The following is a 23,806-nucleotide window of genomic DNA, read 5'->3' as shown; positions in this document are numbered from 1 at the left end:
CCACGCTCAAACGCTGTTGACACAAAAGGAACGAGAATAGCAGTCAACTCAGAATAAGCTGCATCAACTGCAGAGTACCGAGTTACCTAATAGCGATGATCTATAGTGTGCAAGCCGGCCACACCCGAGTAGATAAACCGGAGTGACACCTCAAGGTTACACAGACCACCAAGTGGTATAACCGTATCATCATACGTCCTTGGAACATTAGCGTGACACAACGGAAGCGGGGTAAGGTGCCAGGCATAACCCTATGCAATGGCAATGGCAAGAATGGCTATTCATGACAGTATGCTCCTTTTAAATGACTGATTTCCACAGCAGTACTAAGATCGCCACATCCTAGACTAGAATCAAGTCGGAGAATTCGCAAAAGGAAGCCGGGCATCTAGGGACACGGAAGTCCACCGGGCTTTGCAGAATCGGAACAGAAGGAATAAGCCAACCATACGGGTCTAGACACAGCATGACTCCGCAGGCAAGAATTGTAGATCTCGATGCACCAACAACATCGTGACGTATAGGGGATCAACGGAATCCCTAGCATGAAAGCTTGTACATCTGATCAACATAAAACAAGGCCTTGAAGTGCAACGACAACTTCGTAAGGGCCTCGTGTCCACAGACAAGAGGAAGGTAAAAAAGAATGGGAATAACGAAAGGCAACCTCATCAACCGAGGGGCAGCACCAAGGATCTTAAGTGGGAATAAGTTGAGAACGCAGCTCAGTACCCGCAAAGGCAAAGGTTTTTCAACCTTGTTGTCCTCCCTAGTTATGGCATTGGTCATAGAAGTAAGAGCCAGGCCTGTAGGTTATAACAAACAACAATCGCTCAGTTCCATAGCCCATAAATCTGTTGCCTGCAAGATGCAGAAGGTCCCCTGAGAACTACCAAGTTCTGGTAACAAGTGTACACCAGAGTGGCTACTCAGTTGGCACAATCATCAATCGCCGCGACATAATCGCCTCCACAATAGCTAAGAACCCCCTGGGACATGGTTCGATGGATGTAAACGAACACGATTCCGGTTGTGGGAGAATAGACTAACATGTGTAATGGGGACTCATCATCGATCGGGTAATTGGTATATGACAACAGACAGCATGGAAACAAAGACGTGCAGGATCCGTAAAGAGTATTGGTGAAAGGGGAAAACAAGAAATTGGTAAAGTCAGCTTGTCAAACTTGGCAGTATTTCAGCACAAGATACAAGACTGGCCTGCACCACCATAGGCAGGACTTCGAAGAGGGACATCGTGTTTCTTTTAACGAGAAGAAAAACAACAAGATATTGTCCAAAAGAGAGAGGCAGAGAGTAGGCCCAAGTGAAGACACAAAGAGGTCGAAGAAAGGAGACATAGAGTAGTCGCAAGTAGACGTAACAGAGTCGAAGAAAGTAACAGGCAAGAGAGCTGTCCAAAGTAGAGGACACAGAACATGTCACAAGAAGTAGACGTATAGTGGTCGTAAGTAGACACAACAACAGCCGAAAGAAAATAGTCCGAACAGTGGCCTAACGCATTAGACACAACTGTGGCACGAAGACTAGACATAACTGTCAAGAAGTGGGACAGAAGCGAGCTGTTAACAAAGCGAGTAGACAGCAACTGTCAATACCCAGACAGACACGGGCTGTCAGCAAAGCGAGTAGATATAAACTATCAATACCCGGACAGACACGAGCTGTCGGCAATTATAACCCAGCAGGGGTCAAACGCAAGCACCATAGTGGTCAAAGAAGAGACACAAAAAAAGCAGTCGCCGATGGACACACGGTGTCACAAGGAAGAGGCATTAAGAGGTGTCAACCCAAAGAACAGACACGAGCTGTTCGTAGAACCAACGAGCTCAGCAAAGAACAGACACTAGCTGCTGATATCATATAAATAGACCCAACAGGAGTCAAAACAATTAGGCAAGACAAAGGCCAAGAAATACAGACACAGAGGTCTAAAAACAGACATAAACTGTCCAAGAAATCCCACAAGAACTCAATAACATGCTTTGGCACAATGGCAGGTGTGTGAGTAAACTCAACAACAACACTTTATACACTCAGGTACCATGTTGTAACTCAAAGTAATCTGGGAGTTGGCAACATCATTGCTGCAAGCCAAAAGGTGCATAGCTGGTAGACATGGCTTTCTGGAAACCCCCGTTCAGATGTGGCAAGTTGTAACGACTGGTTGATGCGGGACCAAATGAACAGCTTATAAAATAAGGTAGTTGACCGCCCGTAAATCAACAGAAGATCGTACACTGCCTGGTTCCCGAGGACAAAGAATCGGAGAAGCCAACACTGAAGAAGTAGGGGCAATGAAGCCACGTGTGAGCATGCCATCCAGGTTTTGCTTGACAAGTTGCAAATTTAGATGTGCATCATCAGACGGAAGAGTATTGATATGTTCGGCAGTCGAGACAAGATTAACAGCATGACCTGCGTCTTGACAAGAGGTGGTTGAAGGTACACCATCCCGCAAGAACACCGGACGCAAATCATAATAACTGTCCGAACTGCATTCGGGATATCGCTTGTGCACTTGTTCTAGCCGTAGGTCATCCTGATCAACAGGATCGAGAACCTGCTCAGCGGTAGTGCGGTGAGCCCGCCGGTTCTCATTGCTTGCAGTGGAACGCAAAGCTTGAGACGACATTAGCCTAGAGGAACAAAGTGCTTCAACGAAATTAAAGGAGCTGGGACAGAGACAGTGCCATCAACTGACTGTCCACAGAAGAAGAGAAGTAGATTGAGAAATGGAATCAACTAAGAACCAGAAAGAGCCGAGTTATGACTAGCGGACGAAGAAGGTTGTGTAACAACAGCAGCGCTAGTATGATCATAGGAAGACGGGATATCGGCCGTAGTCGAGAGCCGGAACGAAAAGAAGAATAAGGTGTGCTAAAGAATAACAAAGAGTTGGAAGAATGTGTGAGTCTTTAAATGAAGCTTAACAAAATATTACGGATAGGGCCCAAGGAAACCATTAGGGTTCTAGAAAGCCAACGACTCAGGACAATGATAGGTTCCAGAGGTGGACAGTCAGGCCTGCGCGGATATACGGCCGGGAGGAGAGGATAGAACTCTCTAGGTCGTATGGTCGGTTTGAGGTAAAGAGGCACACTCAACTAATTGATCTTATAACACACGGAAGGGAATAAACAATCACAGGAACACTGAGGTAACGAAGACGACAGAAGGTACTGATGCAATGAAGGCTATCAAGAAACAAGTGATAATTAAAGATATAGTACTAAAGAAGAAGGTACTATCGAAGAAGTGATACTATAAACTAGTATACAAAGAAGAATGGCAAAAGGGGTGTATGTGATTGTTAAGCTTGGGGAGCAAGAGTTAACCTGATCACACAGGGCAGAAGGCAACGCTATTTAAGGCGTTGCAGATTCTGACAACAGAGATCTTCCCAAGCTAGAACCAAATCACAGATAACCGAAAGTGGGGACATACGTAACTCAACGTTACCAGACGCTACTATCAAACCGGATGTTAGTTCACGAGATAAACCAACACGGCAGCAGCAGAACTGAAAATCCCTCAAGACACCCAGGCAACGATATGTCGCGTTACAGCGATATCGGCCTAACAGGTGTGGGCCCCACGCTCAAACGCTGTTGACACAAAAGGAACGAGAATAGCAGTCAACTCAGAATAAGCTGCATCAACTGCAGAGTACCGAGTTACCTAATAGCGATGATCTATAGTGTGCAAGCCGGCCACACCCGAGTAGATAAACCGGAGTGACACCTCAAGGTTACACAGACCACCAAGTGGTATAACCGTATCATCATACGTCCTTGGAACATTAGCGTGACACAACGGAAGCGGGGTAAGGTGCCAGGCATAACCCTATGCAATGGCAATGGCAAGAATGGCTATTCATGACATTAGGACTCAATGCCATGGCCATCTCTTGACGCTCTGCAGAAAATGCGGCGCAGTGCAGCAGCACATGCTCAACGCTCTCGCTTTCATGTTCTTGACAACGGCGGCACCGGTCCGAGTCCGTCTTCTTGATAAGCAGCAGGTAGGGCAACAAGTTGCCTTTACCCACCTTCATCTGGAAGTACGCCGAGGTGAGCCATCTTGGTCCGGAAACCTTGGGCGCCTTAGCACGGAGAACTGGATCACCACCGATGGTACGCAGGTAGTGCGAGCCATGGGAGGGACCAGCGGCGGTGTCTCGCTCAAAAGCCCAGAGAGTCTCCCACTTGTCCATGGTAAACCTCCTAACCCTAGCGAAGACACTGCCCAGTGAGCTGAACTTGCGTTCATCATCACTCTCGAGAGCCTGGCGTGCAACCGCGTCTGCAATCTCGTTCCCCACTATGCCCATGTGCCCGGGACACCACATCACCGTGACTGGCGACGTGAATGTACCGAGGACGCGGCGGGCCTGCCACGCGAAGTGGCCGTGCTTGCGGAGCCGCGCAATGGCAGCTTGGCTGTCGACAAACACATAGCAGGGGCGAGCTTGCTTTGTTTTCTTTTCTGTTTTGGCGAGGAGCGTGAGTGCCTCCACGATGGCGGCGCTCTCGCAGTCTGCAACCTCCACATCTTGCAGTCGATGACTGACTTTCGTTTTGACTTCACCGGTTTTGGTATCGACCACGCACGCTGCAAGTGAGCACCTGGAGCCTTCTTTGGAGCCGTCCGTATACACGGTGACGGCATCGTTCGGAAGTCTTGACAAGAACTGGGCATGCCTGACGGCAGCGTCCTCCTTGGGTCCAGGGTCGACGACGATGGAGATGCGGTCGGTCAGTGGCGGCTGCCAGGGACTATCCCACTCCTGTCGGCGACGTTCTCGTCTCCACATGCCTGCCACCAATGGCTTCAACTCGCGCATGATGCAGCCGAGTCGAGTCTTGACACTCATGTTATGCCCCAGGAGAGGCAGGTCTGAGTCATCGGGGGCAAGCTCGTCCTTGTCGGGTTGGGACGCAACACGGACGGGATGGTTGCGTTGGAGGCGGAGAGTGCGAGCGGCGTAGGCCATGCGTGCTTTGGCGAATCGAATAGAGGGGGGCGGGAGGCCGGCCTCGACTTCGACAGCGCGTGTTGGTGAACCGCGGAATGTACCCAGGATACGGGCGGCAGCTTGGCTTTGCAGTTTCTGGTATACCCTTTGCAGACTGAGCTGGGGTTTTGACGGGTCATACCAGAGAATTGATCCGTAATCGGCGACGGTACCCACACAGGAGATGTAGAGCTGACGGAGTGCCGCGATGGACAGTCCACGCGTGTTCGAAGCGAGCCGAAGCAAGCCGCGGAACGCGATCTCAGCCTTTTGGGTCCGTGCCTGGACGTGCTGTTTAAACGAAAGTCTGTTGTCGAAATGGAAACCTAGCCACTTGACCATCTTTTGGGGACGCACAGTGACATCACCTACTCGGACAGTTTGGGAGGCCCACTTTGCAGCATCGGTGTAGTGGATCAGCTCAGTTTTGCTCTCTTCAAACTCAATGCCGTAGTCGCGAGCCTTGGCCCGCAGCTCCGTCACGAGTTTTTCGAGAAGCGCCGCCGAACGCCTCGGGCTTTTGGACGCCACGGTTACGCTGAAGTCGTCTATATACGACAGCTGAAGTTGTGGTGTGTCGCCGGCCACCCGAGCCACTATATGCCGAGCATACAACAGGAAGAGTAGAGGACTGATGGGGGAACCTTGGGGGATGCCGATGTTAACCGGGGTCATCGGGAACGGCTGACCCTCGATGTGCAGGCCGACAGTACGGTCCTGGAGGAACGAAGCAACCCATTTTCGGAACACCAGGGGAAGACCGAGCTCACGTAAGCTGCGCATCAAGCAGGGCTTTGACACGTGGTCGAAAGCGCCCTTGACGTCAAGGAAGAGAGTGCTTGGAACGAGCTTCATCTCCTTGACCTTCTGCAGGTGGCTGACGTATACGAGAGCGGCGTCCATGGCTGAACGCTGTTTGCGGCCTCCCAGTTGAGTGTCGTCTAGAAGCGAGCTGTCATGGCAATTAGCGAGGTACCCTAAGCGGATCGCAAAGACTTTCTCGAGCACTTTGCCTAGACAGTTGAGCAGTGAGATGATGCGGTAGGACTTTACGACTGAATAATCAGCCTTTCCGTCTTTCGCGAGCACAATCCCAGTAGCTTGCTTCCAGAGTGTGGGGTGTATTCCGAGGCGAGACAGGGCTTTGTAGACGGAGAGAAAGGGCGCGGGATGGGCCTCAAAGGCGATCTGGATGATCTTGGCGTTCATGCCGTCGGGCCCGGGGGCCTTCTTGGCGTTGGCGGACATGATTGCCTCCTTGATCTCGTGGTCTGTAAGGTCAGGCCAGGGGTATATGCTTCGGTCGGTGTCGTTCGGGGGGGTGTCGTGATGGGGGTCGTGATGGGGGTCGTGTGTATCGGCAACGTCAGGTCGGGGGTCGACACCTGCGCTAGACGTAGCACCCAGTAGCGTCAGGAAAGCCTTTTCCTTCTCCTCGGGGGTATTGGCTAACCCGTCTGGCCCCTGGATGGGGGGGAAGTAACTCGCCGTGGCTGGCTTGGTGTATTTCCAGGCTGTGTAGACCTTTTCGTTGTCAGCGTCAGAAAGAAAGGTAGTCCAGTGAGTAGACTTAGCATCTTCGACAGCATGGGTGTACTTGTTGCGAATCGAATGAAACTCAACCAGCGACAGCCTGCCTCGTCTGTATCTTCTCTCTGCGCGCGATGCGGCCTGACGTTGTGATTGTAGCTCGGGCGTCCACCATGGCTTTGCGCGGGCACTGTGCCTCTTCACTGACATGCACCTCTGACAAGCAGATTGCAGGGCCTCGGAAAGCAGTCGCGCCATTGCGTCACCGTCTGCAGAAATCTCTGCCAGGGACAGCTGAAGCTCAAGGTCAGCCTGGCCAGCCAGCCATTCCTTGCGAAACAGCGACCAGTCGGCCGTCTTGGTGTTGAACGCCGGGTTACGTGTTAGGGTTTTGGGTGTGGTGGTGCTGACGTAATCAAAACTGATGGCCCGGTGATCGGAGCCCGTCTCCTGAAGATACCTCCAGTTCGTAAACAGGCCCGGTCGAGACCGCAGGGAAAATGCGAGGTCGATCACCGAGGTCGTGCTGCTGTTGACGTATGTGCCGCCGTTGCGTTCAACGTAGTCGTCGTCGACAATCAGGGTGGCATTCTGCGACATCAGCCAGTTAGCAAAAGAGTCAGCTCGTGGTTCGTGGGGATGCTCTCGCTGGGAATTCCACCAATGGTGATGGAGATTGAAGTCGCCGAGAAGCAAAGTACTGGTGTCAATATTGCGCGATAAAAGATTGGTGCGCTCAATGGTATAGGGGCGGGGTTGGGTCTCGGGGACAGGCTGCACAGTCAGCTGGCGTTCGTTGTAGACATTGAGAAGCGAAAACGGCTCCGACGCAAGGATGCGCAGGGTCTGAATATCGCTCTCAGCATCGCCAAACTCGAACAGCACAGAAAATGGCAGGCCTTGGCGGACGTAGGTCAAGACCCGCGGGCGCAAAGGCATGGCCTTAGCTACCGAGAAGTCGTAGGTTCGATTCCTACCAGTGACGCCAATTTTCTACGAGCAGTCAACCTTGACTGGGGCACTTGGGGTTAGTGCTGCTCGTTGGAAATTCATACCAAAAGCTATTCATGTATTTCCTTTCTGTCATAACTTGGGGATTATATTTGTGGGATCTTAGATGTAACTGCCTCCCTGCCAGGGGTTTGGAGTATATTATGTGTAGTAGCTAGCTTGTTTGAGATTCCGTTAAACCTTGATTCGTGTATAGTATTAATATACACCTCGCCATAACCCTGTCAGGTTCCATGCGAGTAATGAATAAAAAAAAAAAAAAAAAAAACACCTGCATCGACTTTCATCGATGAGGTGACGGGCGCATGCTGCGACGGTGAACGCAGCAGCTCGTCGTCGTCGGAACGCGGTTCCTGGCTCGCCATCTGGGCAAAACTCAGCCCCAGGCGCGTCGTGCGGCGCCTTTCATCGCGCGCGGTCGGTTTCTTGTCCATTTTGTTCGATGCACTGCTCGAACTAGTCTTGGAATCAATTGAGCTGTTGCTCAGAGTCGTTTTGGTGAGTTTTTCTGTCGATTTGGCCATTTTTGACACATGATTCTTTGGCCGGGGTGGACTAGTGTCACGGAATCGTGAATCTCTTGTAGCAAGGCTGTCCTCAGAGGTTCCCACTGGGGTACCCACAATCTTGATCTGTATCGCAGTCGACCTTCGGAGTCCAATGAGCATTCGGACAGTGACACTCGCCAATTAGTCTTCAAGCTGTCTGGCCATTTGGGCGCCTGAGAGGCAACCACTGCGCATGCTGCCGCATAGTCAGAGTCGGCTGACAATGCTTGTTCCCACAGTGTACTGAGGGCTTCCTTACGGAACGGGGATGGCAGTGTAACGCGAGCAGATCTGACTTTCAGGGCACCGTCGGGCAAACACTGGAGGAGCTGTTGGTTGCGAGCTTGTAGGCGGGGATCATCGGGACCTGAAGGCATGTGAAGACGGGAGAGAGCATCGGGCAGTGGGGACAGTTTCCCGGGACGGTGTTCCAGTGTTAGGTCAAACTCGCTTAGCAGGTTAGCCCAACGAGCTTGCCTCTCTGTTAACTGTTGCGCAGAGGTAAAATGCAACAAGTTCTTGTGGTCTGTTAACACTCGGATGGGTCCCTGGGCGCCACGTAACTCTCCTCTCCACTCTTTCAGGGCTCGGACAATTGCCAACATTTCTTTGTCATGGATCTCATAGTTGGACTCGGCAGGAGACAGCTTCTGGCTGATGTAGGCACATGGAAACAGGCCATCTGGATGCTGCTGCAATAGGACAGCTCCAGTGCTGTAGCCTGAAGAGTCAGCTTCGACAGTTGTTGGCAGAGAGTGGTCGAAGAGGCGCAAGATGTTACGGGTTGAGAACCCGTGGTTGGATCAGACAGAGCTGATCCAGTGCTTTCGAATGCAGGTCGTTTCACCGAATTTGGACAAGGTTTCGGATGAACTTCGGCAACTCTTCGGAGGCTTCGGAGAGCTCGGACCGGGTCGGACTTGAGGTCCGTGGGTAGGATTCGCCTAATCCGGCAGGATGCAAAAAGGTCCGAAGTGTTCCGAGGGAAACTGAGGGATTCCGACGGGATCGGAGTTAACCTCGAGTTATCGCCGAAAACTCGGACATAAGGAGCTCACGGAGGGATATTGAGCCGATCGGGAACTTGCATTTGTAAGCACAAAAATGTCTATATAGTAGACCCAAATCCGCTGTTTAGTTTAGTCTTTCTTCTACCTTTTTCTCTCCATCAAAAGATAATAAACAGCATTCTGGTCATAACTGCAAGACTCTCTTGTACTTAGTGAACCGCTCACATATTATCTTTTGATCCTTTATTGTTTCTTAGAAGTTTGTGAGGAAACTTCATTGCCCCCTATTGTTTCTTAGAAGTTTGTGAGGAAACTTCATTGCCCCCTATTGTTTCTTAGAAGTTTGTGAGGAAACTTCATCACCCCCTATTGTTTCTTAGAAGTTTGTGAGGAAACTTCATCACCCTCCTACCGTGCCATACTTGACGAATGAAGTACGGCATCACATCAAGCCCCCGCAGTACAAGCCCCGTACAGCCACCCTCGCCCTCATTCTGGTCCGCATCCGAAGACAACGCGTCCCCTATACGCCGTCGAGCCAGAATGAGTAACGACAAGATGGAAGATGTTCTGGCTGGACTTGCGCTTGACCAGCCTGGCCCCTCCCGGCAACAAGCCGAGGCGCCCCCACAGCAGAGTTCAGACACCCCAGGATTGGAGGTGTTCACCCCGGAGCAACTAAGAGTGATCCAGATGTTGCTACGAAGCCAAGTCCTGTTACAGGCAACCGCCCCCCCGGCACCTGCACCTGCCCCGGTAGCCCCTACCCCGGCGCCAGTACGTACCCCGGGCCCCTTCGCCCCGATGATCGACCATCGGTACAACGCAAAATGGCCGGAGTGGGACGGAAAGACAGCGTCGTTCCCGCGATTCTTCAAACAGTTGAAGGCCCGAGCTCAGATCGAATCACAAGTCGTTGGCTCCTCCCAGGCAATTTGCCTAAGTGTTTTCATGGCCATTCCCACAGAGCAACAGGCCAGAGTTGAACAGTGGTTCACTGACGGAGCCACTCATGGTTGGGATTGGGACGCCTACCTTGGCCATATCCATGACCAATTCGAAGACAAGGAGGCTATTCAGAAGGCGGGTCAAAAGCTTTTGACCATGCAGATGGGAAACCATCAGAGTTTTATATCGTTCTTGCAGGATTTCGAGCATCAAGTTGGCCTTTGTGGAGGTTTAGATTGGCCAGACCGTGTGAAGATCATGTACCTGAATTCCGCTATCAACCAAACGTTACAGGTACACCTCACGGCAAAAAACCTCCCCAACGATGATTACCCGCGTTGGGTTGAGAAGGTGAAGACGGTGGCTGGCCGAGTGGAAGCGTTGCCAGGATACCGGTCGAAGGACACGTCCAAGACCTCGACGTGGTACGCGAAAACTAGAGGTGGAGCAAGGTTCGCCGAAGTGGTGACCCCAAGTGTCGCAAATCAGCAGACGCGAATCGACAACGACGGAGACACCATGATGACAGGTGTCAACGCCCTCCAAGGCCGCGCCTCGAACAACTATGGACAACGCCCCCGAAAGTCCCGCGCCCCTTGGAGAACCCCGGCGGAGATAGAAACCGCTAGATCCAGCAACGCTTGTTTCCGCTGTCTTGCCAAGGGCCACCGATCCTTCGAATGCCCCAAGTTTGCCCCGGCCCGTGCGCCCGCAAGAGTGAACCGCACGACAATCCAACAAGCCCCCGAATCGATGGATGATGTGGCCGATGACCTTTCCGACGACGAGGAAAAAGAGTAGACTCTGGGAAAAGTCGCCCCCAGGGTCATAAGAAGAAGAGCCCCAACAATTGCGATGTTCCGCTCGATGTATTTAAAGATTTACACTCCACTCCGTTCCTAATTGAAGCATTTATTAACAATTCCTTTTACTGTGATGCTTTATTTGACAGTGGATGCCTTGTAACATCGGCGTTCAACGAGACTTTGGTGAGAAAGAAAGGGCTCCAGCGCATCCCGATAAGAAGACGGGAACTCAAGTTAGCCGAAAACGACGAAAAAAAAAGATGGATCTCAGAGATGGCGTTCTGCGATCTAGATATTGACGGCCGGACAGAAAGAATTTTCGGGTACGTCATCCCGAACCTAGCATACGACATGATTTTGGGAAAACCCTGGATGGAAAGGAATGACGTTGTCTACCTGGCGAAAGAACGAGTCATACGCCTCGGAAGCGAAGAAGATGCCCAAGTTGTGAGAGAAAAAGGATGGCTCGACGCCCATATAACAACCACAAAAGCGAGCATGGTGATGGCATCCGTCTTTGCTGCAGAAATCCGGCGCAGCAAGAAAAAGAATGAAGACATAGAGGTTTTTGCTGCCACCATCGAAGACATCAACAAGGCATTGCAAGTAAAACCTCGTGTTACCCTACAAGAGATCGACAAACGACTGCCTAGCGAACTCAAACACTTGGCAGAAGTGTTTTTAGACGACGAAAAGGACGACCAACCCCCGAACCGCCCCGGAATAGACCACGCTATCAACCTGACGAAAGACAAACAAGGGCGAGAGAACGAAGTCCCGTGGGGTCCCTTGTACAGCATGTCCCGCGACGAGCTGTTAGTCTTACGGAAAACCCTCTCGGACCATCTGGACAGGAATTGGATTCGAGCCAGCAGCTCTCCCGGCGGCGCGCCTGTTCTTTTCGCACGTAAGCCTGGAGGAGGGTTGCGCTTTTGCGTTGACTACCGCGGCATTAACGCCATTACTGAAAAAGACCGATACCCGCTTCCTTTGATCAGTGAGACACTACGAGCGTTGTCTAAGGCGAAGTACTTCACAAAGGTCGATGTTCGTGCCGCTTTCCACAAGATTCGCATAAAAGAGGGAGATGAATGGAAAACGGCCTTCCGCACACGTTTTGGACTTTTTGAATGGCTGGTGACGCCTTTTGGACTCACCGGAGCCCCTGCAACCTTTCAACGGTATATCAATTCAACCCTGCAAGAATATTTGGACGACTTCTGCTCCGCGTATATTGACGACGTCCTGATTTACACCGACGGCACCTACGCAGACCACATGGAAAAAGTTAACCTCGTCATCAAGAAATTGGGAAATGCAGGTCTCCGTTTAGACATCGACAAGTGCGAATTCGCAGTTTTTGAAACAAAGTACCTAGGTTTCATCATCCAAGCAGGCAAAGGTGTCAAAGTCGACCCAGCAAAGGTCGCTGCCATACGAGAATGGACACCACCCACCAATGTCAAGGGCGTTCGAAGTTTTATAGGATTCGCAAATTTTTACCGCCAGTTTATCGATTCCTTCAGCGACGTGGCGGCTCCACTAGTCAGGCTAACGAAGAAAGGCACCGCATGGACCTGGGGCCCAGTCGAAGAACGAGCTTTCGAGACGCTGAAGAACCTTTTTATTACCGCCCCGGTTCTGGCGATGTGGGACGAAGACAGGAAGACGATCGTGGAATGCGACTGTTCTGGATGGGCCCTGGGAGGAACTCTATCCCAAGTGGACGACGAAGGCGAACTGCGCCCAGTAGCATTCTTTTCCAAGAAGCTGTCCCCTGCCGAGGTCAACTATGAGATTCACGACAAAGAGCTCCTGGCAGTTGTGAAGTGCTTGGAAGAGTGGAGGGGCGAATTGAAGAGTCTTGGCGCCCCCTTCAAAATATTGACCGACCACAAGAACCTGCAATACTTTATGACGACACGGAAACTTTCAGAGCGGCAGGTTCGGTGGTCCCAGAAGCTTTCAGAATACGACTTCCAGCTTGAGTTCCGATCAGGAAGCAAAAGTGGTAAACCCGACGCCCTGAGCAGACGAGAACAAGACATTCCTCAAGGCGAAGACGACGACAGGTTAAAATCTCGGATCATGAGACTTGTCAAGGACCATTGGGTGTCACCAGATGCAGCAGTAATGATGACCCCGGCCCACGTTACCCAACCCGCGGACCGGATCCCTAACGGTGCGCAGCTTTTCGCGCAACTCCACCTGCAGGAACTATGGGATACAGCTAAGACGAAGGATTCGGATATTGCACTCATGTACCAAGCGTTGGCCAGTGGCGAACGAAGTTTTCCTCCTACCATCTCGAGAAAAGTCACGATCTCTATAGCGGAATGCGAGTTCGACGAGCGCGGCGCTCTAGTATATCGGCACAAACTGTTCGTGCCTGACTGGGAACCATTGCGAACTGCGCTGATCCAGAAAACACACGACTCACATGTCACAGGACACCCAGGTCGAGACGGCACGCTTGCGATTCTGTCCCGGGAATTCTTTTGGCCTGGCATTTCAAGAGAGGTGCGCCAATTCTGCGCCAATTGTGACGTGTGTGGACGATCCAAAGTATGGCGAGAAAGAAAGAAGGGACTCTTACGACCACTGCCTATCCCTGAACGACCACACTCGGAACTCGGTATCGATTTTATGACGGAACTACCTGCACGAAAGACTGGCGACCCACGATACTTGATGGTCATTGTGGACCGACTTACTGGAGCTGTCAGCTTGGAGGCCATGACAACTATGGCAGCCGAAAAGTGTGCAGAGCGGTTCGTACACTGCCACTGGAAACACCACGGCTTCCCTCACGCCTTAACATCAGACCGTGGAAGCAATTGGACGAGCGAATTTTGGACCAAGTTGTGCGAACTGACAGGGATCGAACAGAGACTGTCAACTGCCTTCCACCCAGAAACCGACGGAGCGACAGAAAGGATGAACCAGGAAGTGTTGGCCTACCTACGAGCATTCATTACTTATTCACAATACGACTGGCCCGACCTGCTACCATCCGCTATGTTAGCAATCAACAACCGAAACACTTCGACAGGAATGAGCCCCTTTTTCCTCACGCACGGCTACCATGTCAGTCCAATTCAGCAGGTCATCGCCGATCAGGCTCTTCACGGAGTTTTGGAGGCCACAGATGCGGAGAAGTTCGTTCAAAAGCTACGCGAAGGTTGGGAACTGGCACAAGCAGCAATGGCCACCCGTCAACAGGAAATGGAAGACCAGGCAAACAGATCACGTGGTGCCCAGGAACGCTTCGAAGTGGGTGACCTTGTATGGTTAAAACTCAAAAATATCAGCACTCCGCAACTGTTGAAGAAGCTTGCTTGGGCCAATGCCAAGTACCGCGTCACGAAAGTGGTTTCTCCCCATGTGGTCGAGCTTGATGTACCAACAAACATCCATCCCCGCTTCCATGTCGACCTCCTTAAACGAGCACCGAACAACCCGTTGCCCTCCCAAGAAACAGACGATGCCCAGCCTCCACACATTGAAGAGAACGACTACGGCGAGCCTGAATTTTTAGTCGAACAAATCCTGAGAAGTCGACGAAGACGCATTGGAAGGGGATTTCGAAGAGAACTACTCGTTAAATGGGTTGGATACGCAGAGCCCGATTGGAGACCACGAGCCGATTTTGAGGAGACTGAAGCACTGGACGCCTTTGAAGCGAAGTTTGGAGACGACGATGACGTTGGTGAACCAGAAGCCGGTGCGAGGACAGGGCCGCCCACACAGAGGAGAAGAGGGGGGTAATGTTACGGGTTGAGAACCCGTGGTTGGATCAGACAGAGCTGATCCAGTGCTTTCGAATGCAGGTCGTTTCACCGAATTTGGACAAGGTTTCGGATGAACTTCGGCAACTCTTCGGAGGCTTCGGAGAGCTCGGACCGGGTCGGACTTGAGGTCCGTGGGTAGGATTCGCCTAATCCGGCAGGATGCAAAAAGGTCCGAAGTGTTCCGAGGGAAACTGAGGGATTCCGACGGGATCGGAGTTAACCTCGAGTTATCGCCGAAAACTCGGACATAAGGAGCTCACGGAGGGATATTGAGCCGATCGGGAACTTGCATTTGTAAGCACAAAAATGTCTATATAGTAGACCCAAATCCGCTGTTTAGTTTAGTCTTTCTTCTACCTTTTTCTCTCCATCAAAAGATAATAAACAGCATTCTGGTCATAACTGCAAGACTCTCTTGTACTTAGTGAACCGCTCACACAAGACGGGCGAAGCACAGAAGAGATCTTTGAGTGACGAGAAGGCAGCTTGGCATTCTGGAGACCAGACGAAGGGAACTAGGTGACCAGTCAGTGAAGTGAGAGGGACGGCTACTTCGGCAAAGTTCTTGATGAACGGGCGGTAAAAATTGGCAAATCCTAGGAAGCCACGGAGCTCTTTCTTGGAACTGGGTACGGGCCAGTCTTTCACTGCTTGCACCTTGGCAGGATCCATTGTTGCTTTTCCAGGCTTGATGATGTAGCCCAGGTACTTGACTTCTTGTACACCGAACTCGCACTTGTCGATGTCAACCGTCAGTCCGGCCTTCACGAGCTTGGCTAGGACGTGGTTAACTTGTTCCTTGTGCTCGTCGAGGGAGCCATCGGTGTACACTAGGATGTCATCAACGTAAGCAGAACAAAACAGGTCGAGGTACTTTTGCAATACGGAATTCAGGAAGCGTTGGAATTGGGCAGGAGCATTGGACAAACCAAACGGCATCACGTTCCATTCAAAGGAGCCCAGGCGCGTACGGAAAGCGGTCTTCCATTCGTGGCCTGGCTCGATACGGATATTATGGAACGCTGCAACGACGTCAAGCTTAGTGAACCACTTTGAACGGCTGATTTTTTTTTTTTTTTTTTTTTTTTTATTCATTACTCGCATGGAACCTGGTAGGGTTATGGCGAGGTGCAGTAAATCTACACATAGCAAGGTACAATAAAACAACATCCAAACTCCAGCAAAAATCAACGACAAAGGAAATACGTCGTGGTCTTTTTTTTTTTTTTTTTATTCATTACTCGCATGGAACCTGATAGGGTTATGGCGAGGTGCAGTAAATCTACACATAGCAAGGTACAATAAAACAACATCCAAACTCCAGCAAAAATCAACGACAAAGGAAATACGTCGTGGTCGACACCGTAATTTGTCCAAAGACACAAGCACCAATTCCTCCTCACTCCTCAACTTCCTCCACTCTCCTCCCACCACTACTTTCTCTTCTCCCCACACCTTCTACCCAGGCCTTTGTGCAAAAACCCGTCTTGCGAACAAACTTCAGCAGCACCTCGGTTCCGTTATTCGTGTTGAAAAGCGTCGGAAGATCTAGCGACTTAGGACTCAATGCCATGGCCATCTCTTGACGCTCTGCAGAAAATGCGGCGCAGTGCAGCAGCACATGCTCAACGCTCTCGCTTTCATGTTCTTGACAACGGCGGCACCGGTCCGAGTCCGTCTTCTTGATAAGCAGCAGGTAGGGCAACAAGTTGCCTTTACCCACCTTCATCTGGAAGTACGCCGAGGTGAGCCATCTTGGTCCGGAAACCTTGGGCGCCTTAGCACGGAGAACTGGATCACCACCGATGGTACGCAGGTAGTGCGAGCCATGGGAGGGACCAGCGGCGGTGTCTCGCTCAAAAGCCCAGAGAGTCTCCCACTTGTCCATGGTAAACCTCCTAACCCTAGCGAAGACACTGCCCAGTGAGCTGAACTTGCGTTCATCATCACTCTCGAGAGCCTGGCGTGCAACCGCGTCTGCAATCTCGTTCCCCACTATGCCCATGTGCCCGGGACACCACATCACCGTGACTGGCGACGTGAATGTACCGAGGACGCGGCGGGCCTGCCACGCGAAGTGGCCGTGCTTGCGGAGCCGCGCAATGGCAGCTTGGCTGTCGACAAACACATAGCAGGGGCGAGCTTGCTTTGTTTTCTTTTCTGTTTTGGCGAGGAGCGTGAGTGCCTCCACGATGGCGGCGCTCTCGCAGTCTGCAACCTCCACATCTTGCAGTCGATGACTGACTTTCGTTTTGACTTCACCGGTTTTGGTATCGACCACGCACGCTGCAAGTGAGCACCTGGAGCCTTCTTTGGAGCCGTCCGTATACACGGTGACGGCATCGTTCGGAAGTCTTGACAAGAACTGGGCATGCCTGACGGCAGCGTCCTCCTTGGGTCCAGGGTCGACGACGATGGAGATGCGGTCGGTCAGTGGCGGCTGCCAGGGACTATCCCACTCCTGTCGGCGACGTTCTCGTCTCCACATGCCTGCCACCAATGGCTTCAACTCGCGCATGATGCAGCCGAGTCGAGTCTTGACACTCATGTTATGCCCCAGGAGAGGCAGGTCTGAGTCATCGGGGGCAAGCTCGTCCTTGTCGGGTTGGGACGCAACACGGACGGGATGGTTGCGTTGGAGGCGGAGAGTGCGAGCGGCGTAGGCCATGCGTGCTTTGGCGAATCGAATAGAGGGGGGCGGGAGGCCGGCCTCGACTTCGACAGCGCGTGTTGGTGAACCGCGGAATGTACCCAGGATACGGGCGGCAGCTTGGCTTTGCAGTTTCTGGTATACCCTTTGCAGACTGAGCTGGGGTTTTGACGGGTCATACCAGAGAATTGATCCGTAATCGGCGACGGTACCCACACAGGAGATGTAGAGCTGACGGAGTGCCGCGATGGACAGTCCACGCGTGTTCGAAGCGAGCCGAAGCAAGCCGCGGAACGCGATCTCAGCCTTTTGGGTCCGTGCCTGGACGTGCTGTTTAAACGAAAGTCTGTTGTCGAAATGGAAACCTAGCCACTTGACCATCTTTTGGGGACGCACAGTGACATCACCTACTCGGACAGTTTGGGAGGCCCACTTTGCAGCATCGGTGTAGTGGATCAGCTCAGTTTTGCTCTCTTCAAACTCAATGCCGTAGTCGCGAGCCTTGGCCCGCAGCTCCGTCACGAGTTTTTCGAGAAGCGCCGCCGAACGCCTCGGGCTTTTGGACGCCACGGTTACGCTGAAGTCGTCTATATACGACAGCTGAAGTTGTGGTGTGTCGCCGGCCACCCGAGCCACTATATGCCGAGCATACAACAGGAAGAGTAGAGGACTGATGGGGGAACCTTGGGGGATGCCGATGTTAACCGGGGTCATCGGAAACGGCTGACCCTCGATGTGCAGGCCGACAGTACGGTCCTGGAGGAACGAAGCAACCCATTTTCGGAACACCAGGGGAAGACCGAGCTCACGTAAGCTGCGCATCAAGCAGGGCTTTGACACGTGGTCGAAAGCGCCCTTGACGTCAAGGAAGAGAGTGCTTGGAACGAGCTTCATCTCCTTGACCTTCTGCAGGTGGCTGACGTATACGAGAGCGGCGTCCATGGCTGAACGCTGTTTGCGGCCTCCGAGTTGAGTGTCGTCTAGAAGCGAGCTGTCATGGCAATTAGCGAGGTACCCTAAGCGGGTCGCAAAGACTTTCTCGAGCACTTTGCCTAGACAGTTGAGCAGTGAGATGATGCGGTAGGACTTTACGACTGAATAATCAGCCTTTCCGTCTTTCGCGAGCACAATCCCAGTAGCTTGCTTCCAGAGTGTGGGGTGTATTCCGAGGCGAGACAGGGCTTTGTAGACGGAGAGAAAGGGCGCGGGATGGGCCTCAAAGGCGATCTGGATGATCTTGGCGTTCATGCCGTCGGGCCCGGGGGCCTTCTTGGCGTTGGCGGACATGATTGCCTCCTTGATCTCGTGGTCTGTAAGGTCAGGCCAGGGGTATATGCTTCGGTCGGTGTCGTTCGGGGGGGTGTCGTGATGGGGGTCGTGATGGGGGTCGTGATGGGGGTCGTGTGTATCGGCAACGTCAGGTCGGGGGTCGACACCTGCGCTAGACGTAGCACCCAGTAGCGTCAGGAAAGCCTTTTCCTTCTCCTCGGGGGTATTGGCTAACCCGTCTGGCCCCTGGATGGGGGGGAAGTAACTCGCCGTAGCTGGCTTGGTGTATTTCCAGGCTGTGTAGACCTTTTCGTTGTCAGCGTCAGAAAGAAAGGTAGTCCAGTGAGTAGACTTAGCATCTTCGACAGCATGGGTGTACTTGTTGCGAATCGAATGAAACTCAACCAGCGACAGCCTGCCTCGTCTGTATCTTCTCTCTGCGCGCGATGCGGCCTGACGTTGTGATTGCAGCTCGGGCGTCCACCATGGCTTTGCGCGGGCACTGTGTCTCTTCACTGACATGCACCTCTGACAAGCAGATTGCAGGGCCTCGGAAAGCAGTCGCGCCATTGCGTCACCGTCTGCAGAAATCTCTGCCAGGGACAGCTGAAGCTCAAGGTCGGCCTGGCCAGCCAGCCATTCCTTGCGAAACAGCGACCAGTCGGCCGTCTTGGTGTTGAACGCCGGGTTACGTGTTAGGGTTTTGGGTGTGGTGGTGCTGACGTAATCAAAACTGATGGCCCGGTGATCGGAGCCCGTCTCCTGAAGATACCTCCAGTTCGTAAACAGGCCCGGTCGAGACCGCAGGGAAAATGCGAGGTCGATCACCGAGGTCGTGCTGCTGTTGACGTATGTGCCGCCGTTGCGTTCAACGCAGTCGTCGTCGACAATCAGGGTGGCATTCTGCGACATCAGCCAGTTAGCAAAAGAGTCAGCTCGTGGTTCGTGGGGATGCTCTCGCTGGGAATTCCACCAATGGTGATGGAGATTGAAGTCGCCGAGAAGCAAAGTACTGGTGTCAATATTGCGCGATAAAAGATTGGTGCGCTCAATGGTATAGGGGCGGGGTTGGGTCTCGGGGACAGGCTGCACAGTCAGCTGGCGTTCGTTGTAGACATTGAGAAGCGAAAACGGCTCCGACGCAAGGATGCGCAGGGTCTGAATATCGCTCTCAGCATCGCCAAACTCGAACAGCACAGAAAATGGCAGGCCTTGGCGGACGTAGGTCAAGACCCGCGGGCGCAAAGGCATGGCCTCGAGATTCCTAACATTAAACGGCACAACCAGGGTGAAGCCCGGCTGCGTCAATGTTCTATACCCAGCTTTGAGTTTTATGGTGTAAGGCTCCTGGATGCAGACAATGTCCGCCTTTCCGGTTGCAGCAGCCTCAAGTATTGTCTCATGAACAGCCTTCATTTTGTGCACGTTGTGCTGAAGGATGCGTAGACGTTGTCCGGCCGTAGGGCCCTCTTTCATAGGCGAGGGGGGCCGTCTGTCGTAGATTTGCGGTCAACGTAGGGCACTGCTGGGACAATAGCGCCGCCGACGTTGACGTTTTTGCCGACACACTTGTCGTAGTCAGCCTGGGTCAGGGCCTCGACGACCACCGAGCCAGCCTGCTTACCCTTGGCAGGGACCACAAGCCAGCGCAGCGAGTCGGAGATCTTGACGCCGTTGAAGTCCGCCATGTCCTTGGGCAGCTCCTTGAGACTGTCGAAACCGTCTTCAATCGGCACACCGTGGATGACAAAGCAGAGCTTTGACGACTTGTGTGTTCTGGAGCCGGGAGATGTGGCGCGCGTGAACTCGCAGGCGCCAAAGCAGGACAGCTCCTTGACCACGCGCTGCAGATTGGAGGTCATCAATCTGACGGCCTCACTGTCCACAGCGTGCAGCAAGATGTTGCCCGCCTTGGTGCGCTGGACCGCAGACACTGCAGTCTTGCCAAGAAGGCGGTTCACCGCGTCGCGCACGCGTCGCTGGGGCAGCGCGCTGGCTCTCGACTCGGGTGTGGTGACAATAACGACGGCCGTTTTCTCGCGAGGGGCAGTCGTGGTGGTCGTGGTGGTGGTCGTGTTGGGGGCGGGGGTCGTGGTTTTGTCGGCAGCCTTCTTCTGGGCGCGCTTGGCGACTACGGTCCACGTGTCGGGGGACTCAGTGGGCGCGTCGGCATCAGCCATAGCCGTGTCCGGGGCGGGAGGCGAGGCGGCGTCATCGGTAGTAGTAGTGGCGGTCGAGGTGGTGGTCGAGGTAGTGGTGTCGGGTGTGCTGGACTGGTCTCCAGCGGTGTCGATGACCATAGCATCAGCCTGGTCAGTGGCGGCGGTTGTGGCGGTTGCGGCGGTCGCAGCATTTTTTTTGGCCTTTTTGCCGCGGCGTCTGCGCTTATTGGCCTTAGGCGCAGGGGTGGCGTTTTTTTTGCTGGCACAGGGCTCACTGCCCAGGACAGAAGGCGCGGCTGGCACCTCAGGTGTCTGTGTCGCAGCCTCGCTGTACGCAGCCACGGCTGCAGCCTCGTGTGCTGGCTTGGGGCGGGCAGCCTTTGAGACTTCCATCTCAACCAGCGTTTTGTGGTCGTGGCGCGACATTACGACGAGCCCGCACTCGTTGCCAAACTGGCGCAGGATGCGCATCAGCTGGGCCTCGGAGGCTGACTCCTTGAGTCGTTCTAGAACAAGGAAGACCTCGTTCATGATGGCGGCGTTCTGCTCGTCGCGCCGGCGCTTGCGCTCCAACATGAGAGCAATCTCTCGGGCGCGCTTCGCCGGAATCGTCTGGTCGTTGTTGTTTTTTTTTTTTTTTTTATTCATTACTCGCATGGAACCTGATAGGGTTATGGCGAGGTGCAGTAAATCTACACATAGCAAGGTACAATAAAACAAAATCCAAACTCCAACAAAAATCAACGACAAAGGAAATACGTCGTGTTCGACACCGTAATTTGTCCAAAGACACAAGCACCAACTCCTCCTCACTCCTCAACTTCCTCCACTCTCCTCACACCACTACTTTCTCTTCTCCCCACACCTTCTACCCAGGCCTTTGTGCAAAAACCCGTCTTGCGAACAAACTTCAGCAGCACCTCGGTTCCGTTATTCGTATTGAAGAGCGTCGGGAGATCTAGCGACTTAGGACTCAATGCCATGGCCATCTCTTGACGCTCTGCAGAAAATGCGGCGCAGTGCAGCAGCACATGCTCAACGCTCTCGCTTTCATGTTCTTGACAGCGGCGGCACCGGTCCGAGTCCGTCTTCTTGATGAGCAGCAGGTAGGGCAACAAGTTGCCTTTACCCACCTTCATCTGGAAGTACGCCGAGGTTAGCCATCTTGGTCCGGAAACCTTAGGCGCCTTAGCACGGAGAACTGGATCACCACCGATGGTACGCAGGTAGTGCGAGCCGTGGGAGGGACCAGCGGCGGTGTCTCGCTCAAAAGCCCAGAGAGTCTCCCACTTGTCCATGGTAAACCTCCTAACCCGAGCGAAGACACTGCCCAGTGAGCTGAACTTGCGTTCATCATCACTCTCGAGAGCCTGGCGTGCAACCGCGTCTGCAATCTCGTTCCCCACTATGCCCATGTGCCCGGGACACCACATCACCGTGACTGGCGACGTGAATGTACCGAGGACGCGGCGGGCCTGCCACGCGAAGTGGCCGTGCTTGCGGAGCCGCGCAATGGCAGCTTGGCTGTCGACAAACACATAGCAGGGGCGAGCTTGCTTTGTTATTTTTTCTGTTTTGGCGAGGAGCGTGAGTGCCTCCACGATGGCGGCGCTCTCGCAGTCTGCAACCTCCACATCTTGCAGTCGATGACTGACTTTCGTTTTGATTTCACCGGTTTTTGTATCGACCACGCACGCTGCAAGTGAGCACCTGGAGCCTTCTTTAGAGCCGTCCGTATACACGGTGACGGCATCGTTCGGAAGTCTTGGCAAGAACTGGGCATGCCTGACGGCAGCGTCCTCCTTGGGTCCAGGGTCGACGACGATGGAGATGCGGTCGGTCAGTGGCGGCTGCCAGGGACTATCCCACTCCTGTCGGCGACGTTCTCGTCTCCACATGCCTGCCACCAATGGCTTCAACTCGCGCATGATGCAGCCGAGTCGAGTCTTGACACTCATGTTATGCCCCAGGAGAGGCAGGTCTGAGTCATCGGGGGCAAGCTCGTCCTTGTCGGGTTGGGACGCAACACGGACGGGATGGTTGCGTTGGAGGCGGAGAGTGCGAGCGGCGTAGGCCATGCGTGCTTTGGCGAATCGAATAGAGGGGGGCGGGAGGCCGGCCTCGACTTCGACGGCGCGTGTTGGTGAACCGCGGAATGTACCTAGGATACGGGCGGCAGCTTGGCTTTGCAGTTTCTGGTATACCCTTTGCAGACTGAGCTGGGGTTTTGACGGGTCATACCAGAGAATTGATCCGTAATCGGCGACGGTACCCACACAGGAGATGTAGAGCTGACGGAGTGCCGCGATGGACAGTCCACGCGTGTTCGAAGCGAGCCGAAGCAAGCCGCGGAACGCGATCTCAGCCTTTTGGGTCCGTGCCTGGACGTGCTGTTTAAACGAAAGTCTGTTGTCGAAATGGAAACCTAGCCACTTGACCATCTTTTGGGGACGCACAGTGACATCACCTACTCGGACAGTTTGGGAGGCCCACTTTGCAGCATCGGTGTAGTGGATCAGCTCAGTTTTGCTCTCTTCAAACTCAATGCCGTAGTCGCGAGCCTTGGCCCGCAGCTCCGTCACGAGTTCTTCGAGAAGCGCCGCCGAACGCCTCGGGCTTTTGGACGCCACGGTTACGCTGAAGTCGTCTATATACGACAGCTGAAGTTGTGGTGTGTCGCCGGCCACCCGAGCCACTATATGCCGAGCATACAACAGGAAGAGTAGAGGACTGATGGGGGAACCTTGGGGGATGCCGATGTTAACCGGGGTCATCGGAAACGGCTGACCCTCGATGTGCAGGCCGACAGTACGGTCCTGGAGGAACGAAGCAACCCATTTTCGGAACACCAGGGGAAGACCGAGCTCACGTAAGCTGCGCATCAAGCAGGGCTTTGACACGTGGTCGAAAGCGCCCTTGACGTCAAGGAAGAGCGTGCTTGGAACGAGCTTCATCTCCTTGACCTTCTGCAGGTGGCTGACGTATACGAGAGCGGCGTCCATGGCTGAACGCTGTTTGCGGCCTCCCAGTTGAGTGTCGTCTA

At 53.3% G+C, this 23,806-nt stretch overlaps 6 protein-coding genes across 6 annotated transcripts; 2 read left to right on the top strand and 4 right to left on the bottom strand.

Annotated features, from left to right (window-relative positions):
* Positions 1-3,823: 3,823 nt before the first annotated feature.
* Positions 3,824-8,013, bottom strand: BROUX77_006084 (uncharacterized protein; the record flags this gene model as incomplete). Its single annotated transcript, XM_073751029.1, has 2 exons — positions 3,824-7,561; positions 7,861-8,013. 2 exons carry the CDS (start codon positions 8,011-8,013, stop codon positions 3,824-3,826), a joined length of 3,891 nt encoding a protein of 1,296 aa, XP_073603954.1.
* A 1,553-nt stretch (positions 8,014-9,566) lies between these two features.
* BROUX77_006083 (uncharacterized protein) lies at positions 9,567-10,886 on the top strand (the record flags this gene model as incomplete). The annotated part of the gene is made up of 1 exon (XM_073751028.1): positions 9,567-10,886. The coding sequence occupies one exon, from the start codon at positions 9,567-9,569 to the stop codon at positions 10,884-10,886; it is 1,320 nt and encodes a 439-aa protein (XP_073603953.1).
* Positions 10,887-11,389: 503 nt separating this feature from the next.
* BROUX77_006082 (uncharacterized protein) lies at positions 11,390-14,659 on the top strand (the record flags this gene model as incomplete). The annotated part of the gene is made up of 1 exon (XM_073751027.1): positions 11,390-14,659. The coding sequence occupies one exon, from the start codon at positions 11,390-11,392 to the stop codon at positions 14,657-14,659; it is 3,270 nt and encodes a 1,089-aa protein (XP_073603952.1).
* Positions 14,660-15,078: 419 nt separating this feature from the next.
* On the bottom strand, positions 15,079-20,017 carry BROUX77_006081 (uncharacterized protein; the record flags this gene model as incomplete). Its single annotated transcript, XM_073751026.1, has 2 exons — positions 15,079-15,704; positions 16,138-20,017. 2 exons carry the CDS (start codon positions 20,015-20,017, stop codon positions 15,079-15,081), a joined length of 4,506 nt encoding a protein of 1,501 aa, XP_073603951.1.
* A 56-nt stretch (positions 20,018-20,073) lies between these two features.
* On the bottom strand, positions 20,074-21,339 carry BROUX77_006080 (uncharacterized protein; the record flags this gene model as incomplete). The annotated part of the gene is made up of 1 exon (XM_073751025.1): positions 20,074-21,339. One exon carries the CDS (start codon positions 21,337-21,339, stop codon positions 20,074-20,076), a length of 1,266 nt encoding a protein of 421 aa, XP_073603950.1.
* Positions 21,340-21,572: 233 nt separating this feature from the next.
* Positions 21,573-23,765, bottom strand: BROUX77_006079 (uncharacterized protein; the record flags this gene model as incomplete). Its single annotated transcript, XM_073751024.1, has 1 exon — positions 21,573-23,765. The coding sequence occupies one exon, from the start codon at positions 23,763-23,765 to the stop codon at positions 21,573-21,575; it is 2,193 nt and encodes a 730-aa protein (XP_073603949.1).
* Between the last annotated feature and the right edge of the window lie 41 nt (positions 23,766-23,806).

The sequence above is a fragment of the Berkeleyomyces rouxiae genome (assembly GCF_048999995.1).
Source record: "Berkeleyomyces rouxiae strain 22BRR77 chromosome Unknown BrBRR77_ptg000007l, whole genome shotgun sequence".
In the NCBI taxonomy this organism is placed as follows: domain Eukaryota; kingdom Fungi; phylum Ascomycota; class Sordariomycetes; order Microascales; family Ceratocystidaceae; genus Berkeleyomyces; species Berkeleyomyces rouxiae.
Note: the sequence above shows the minus strand (reverse complement) of the source record. Positions and strands in the feature narration are given on the sequence as shown.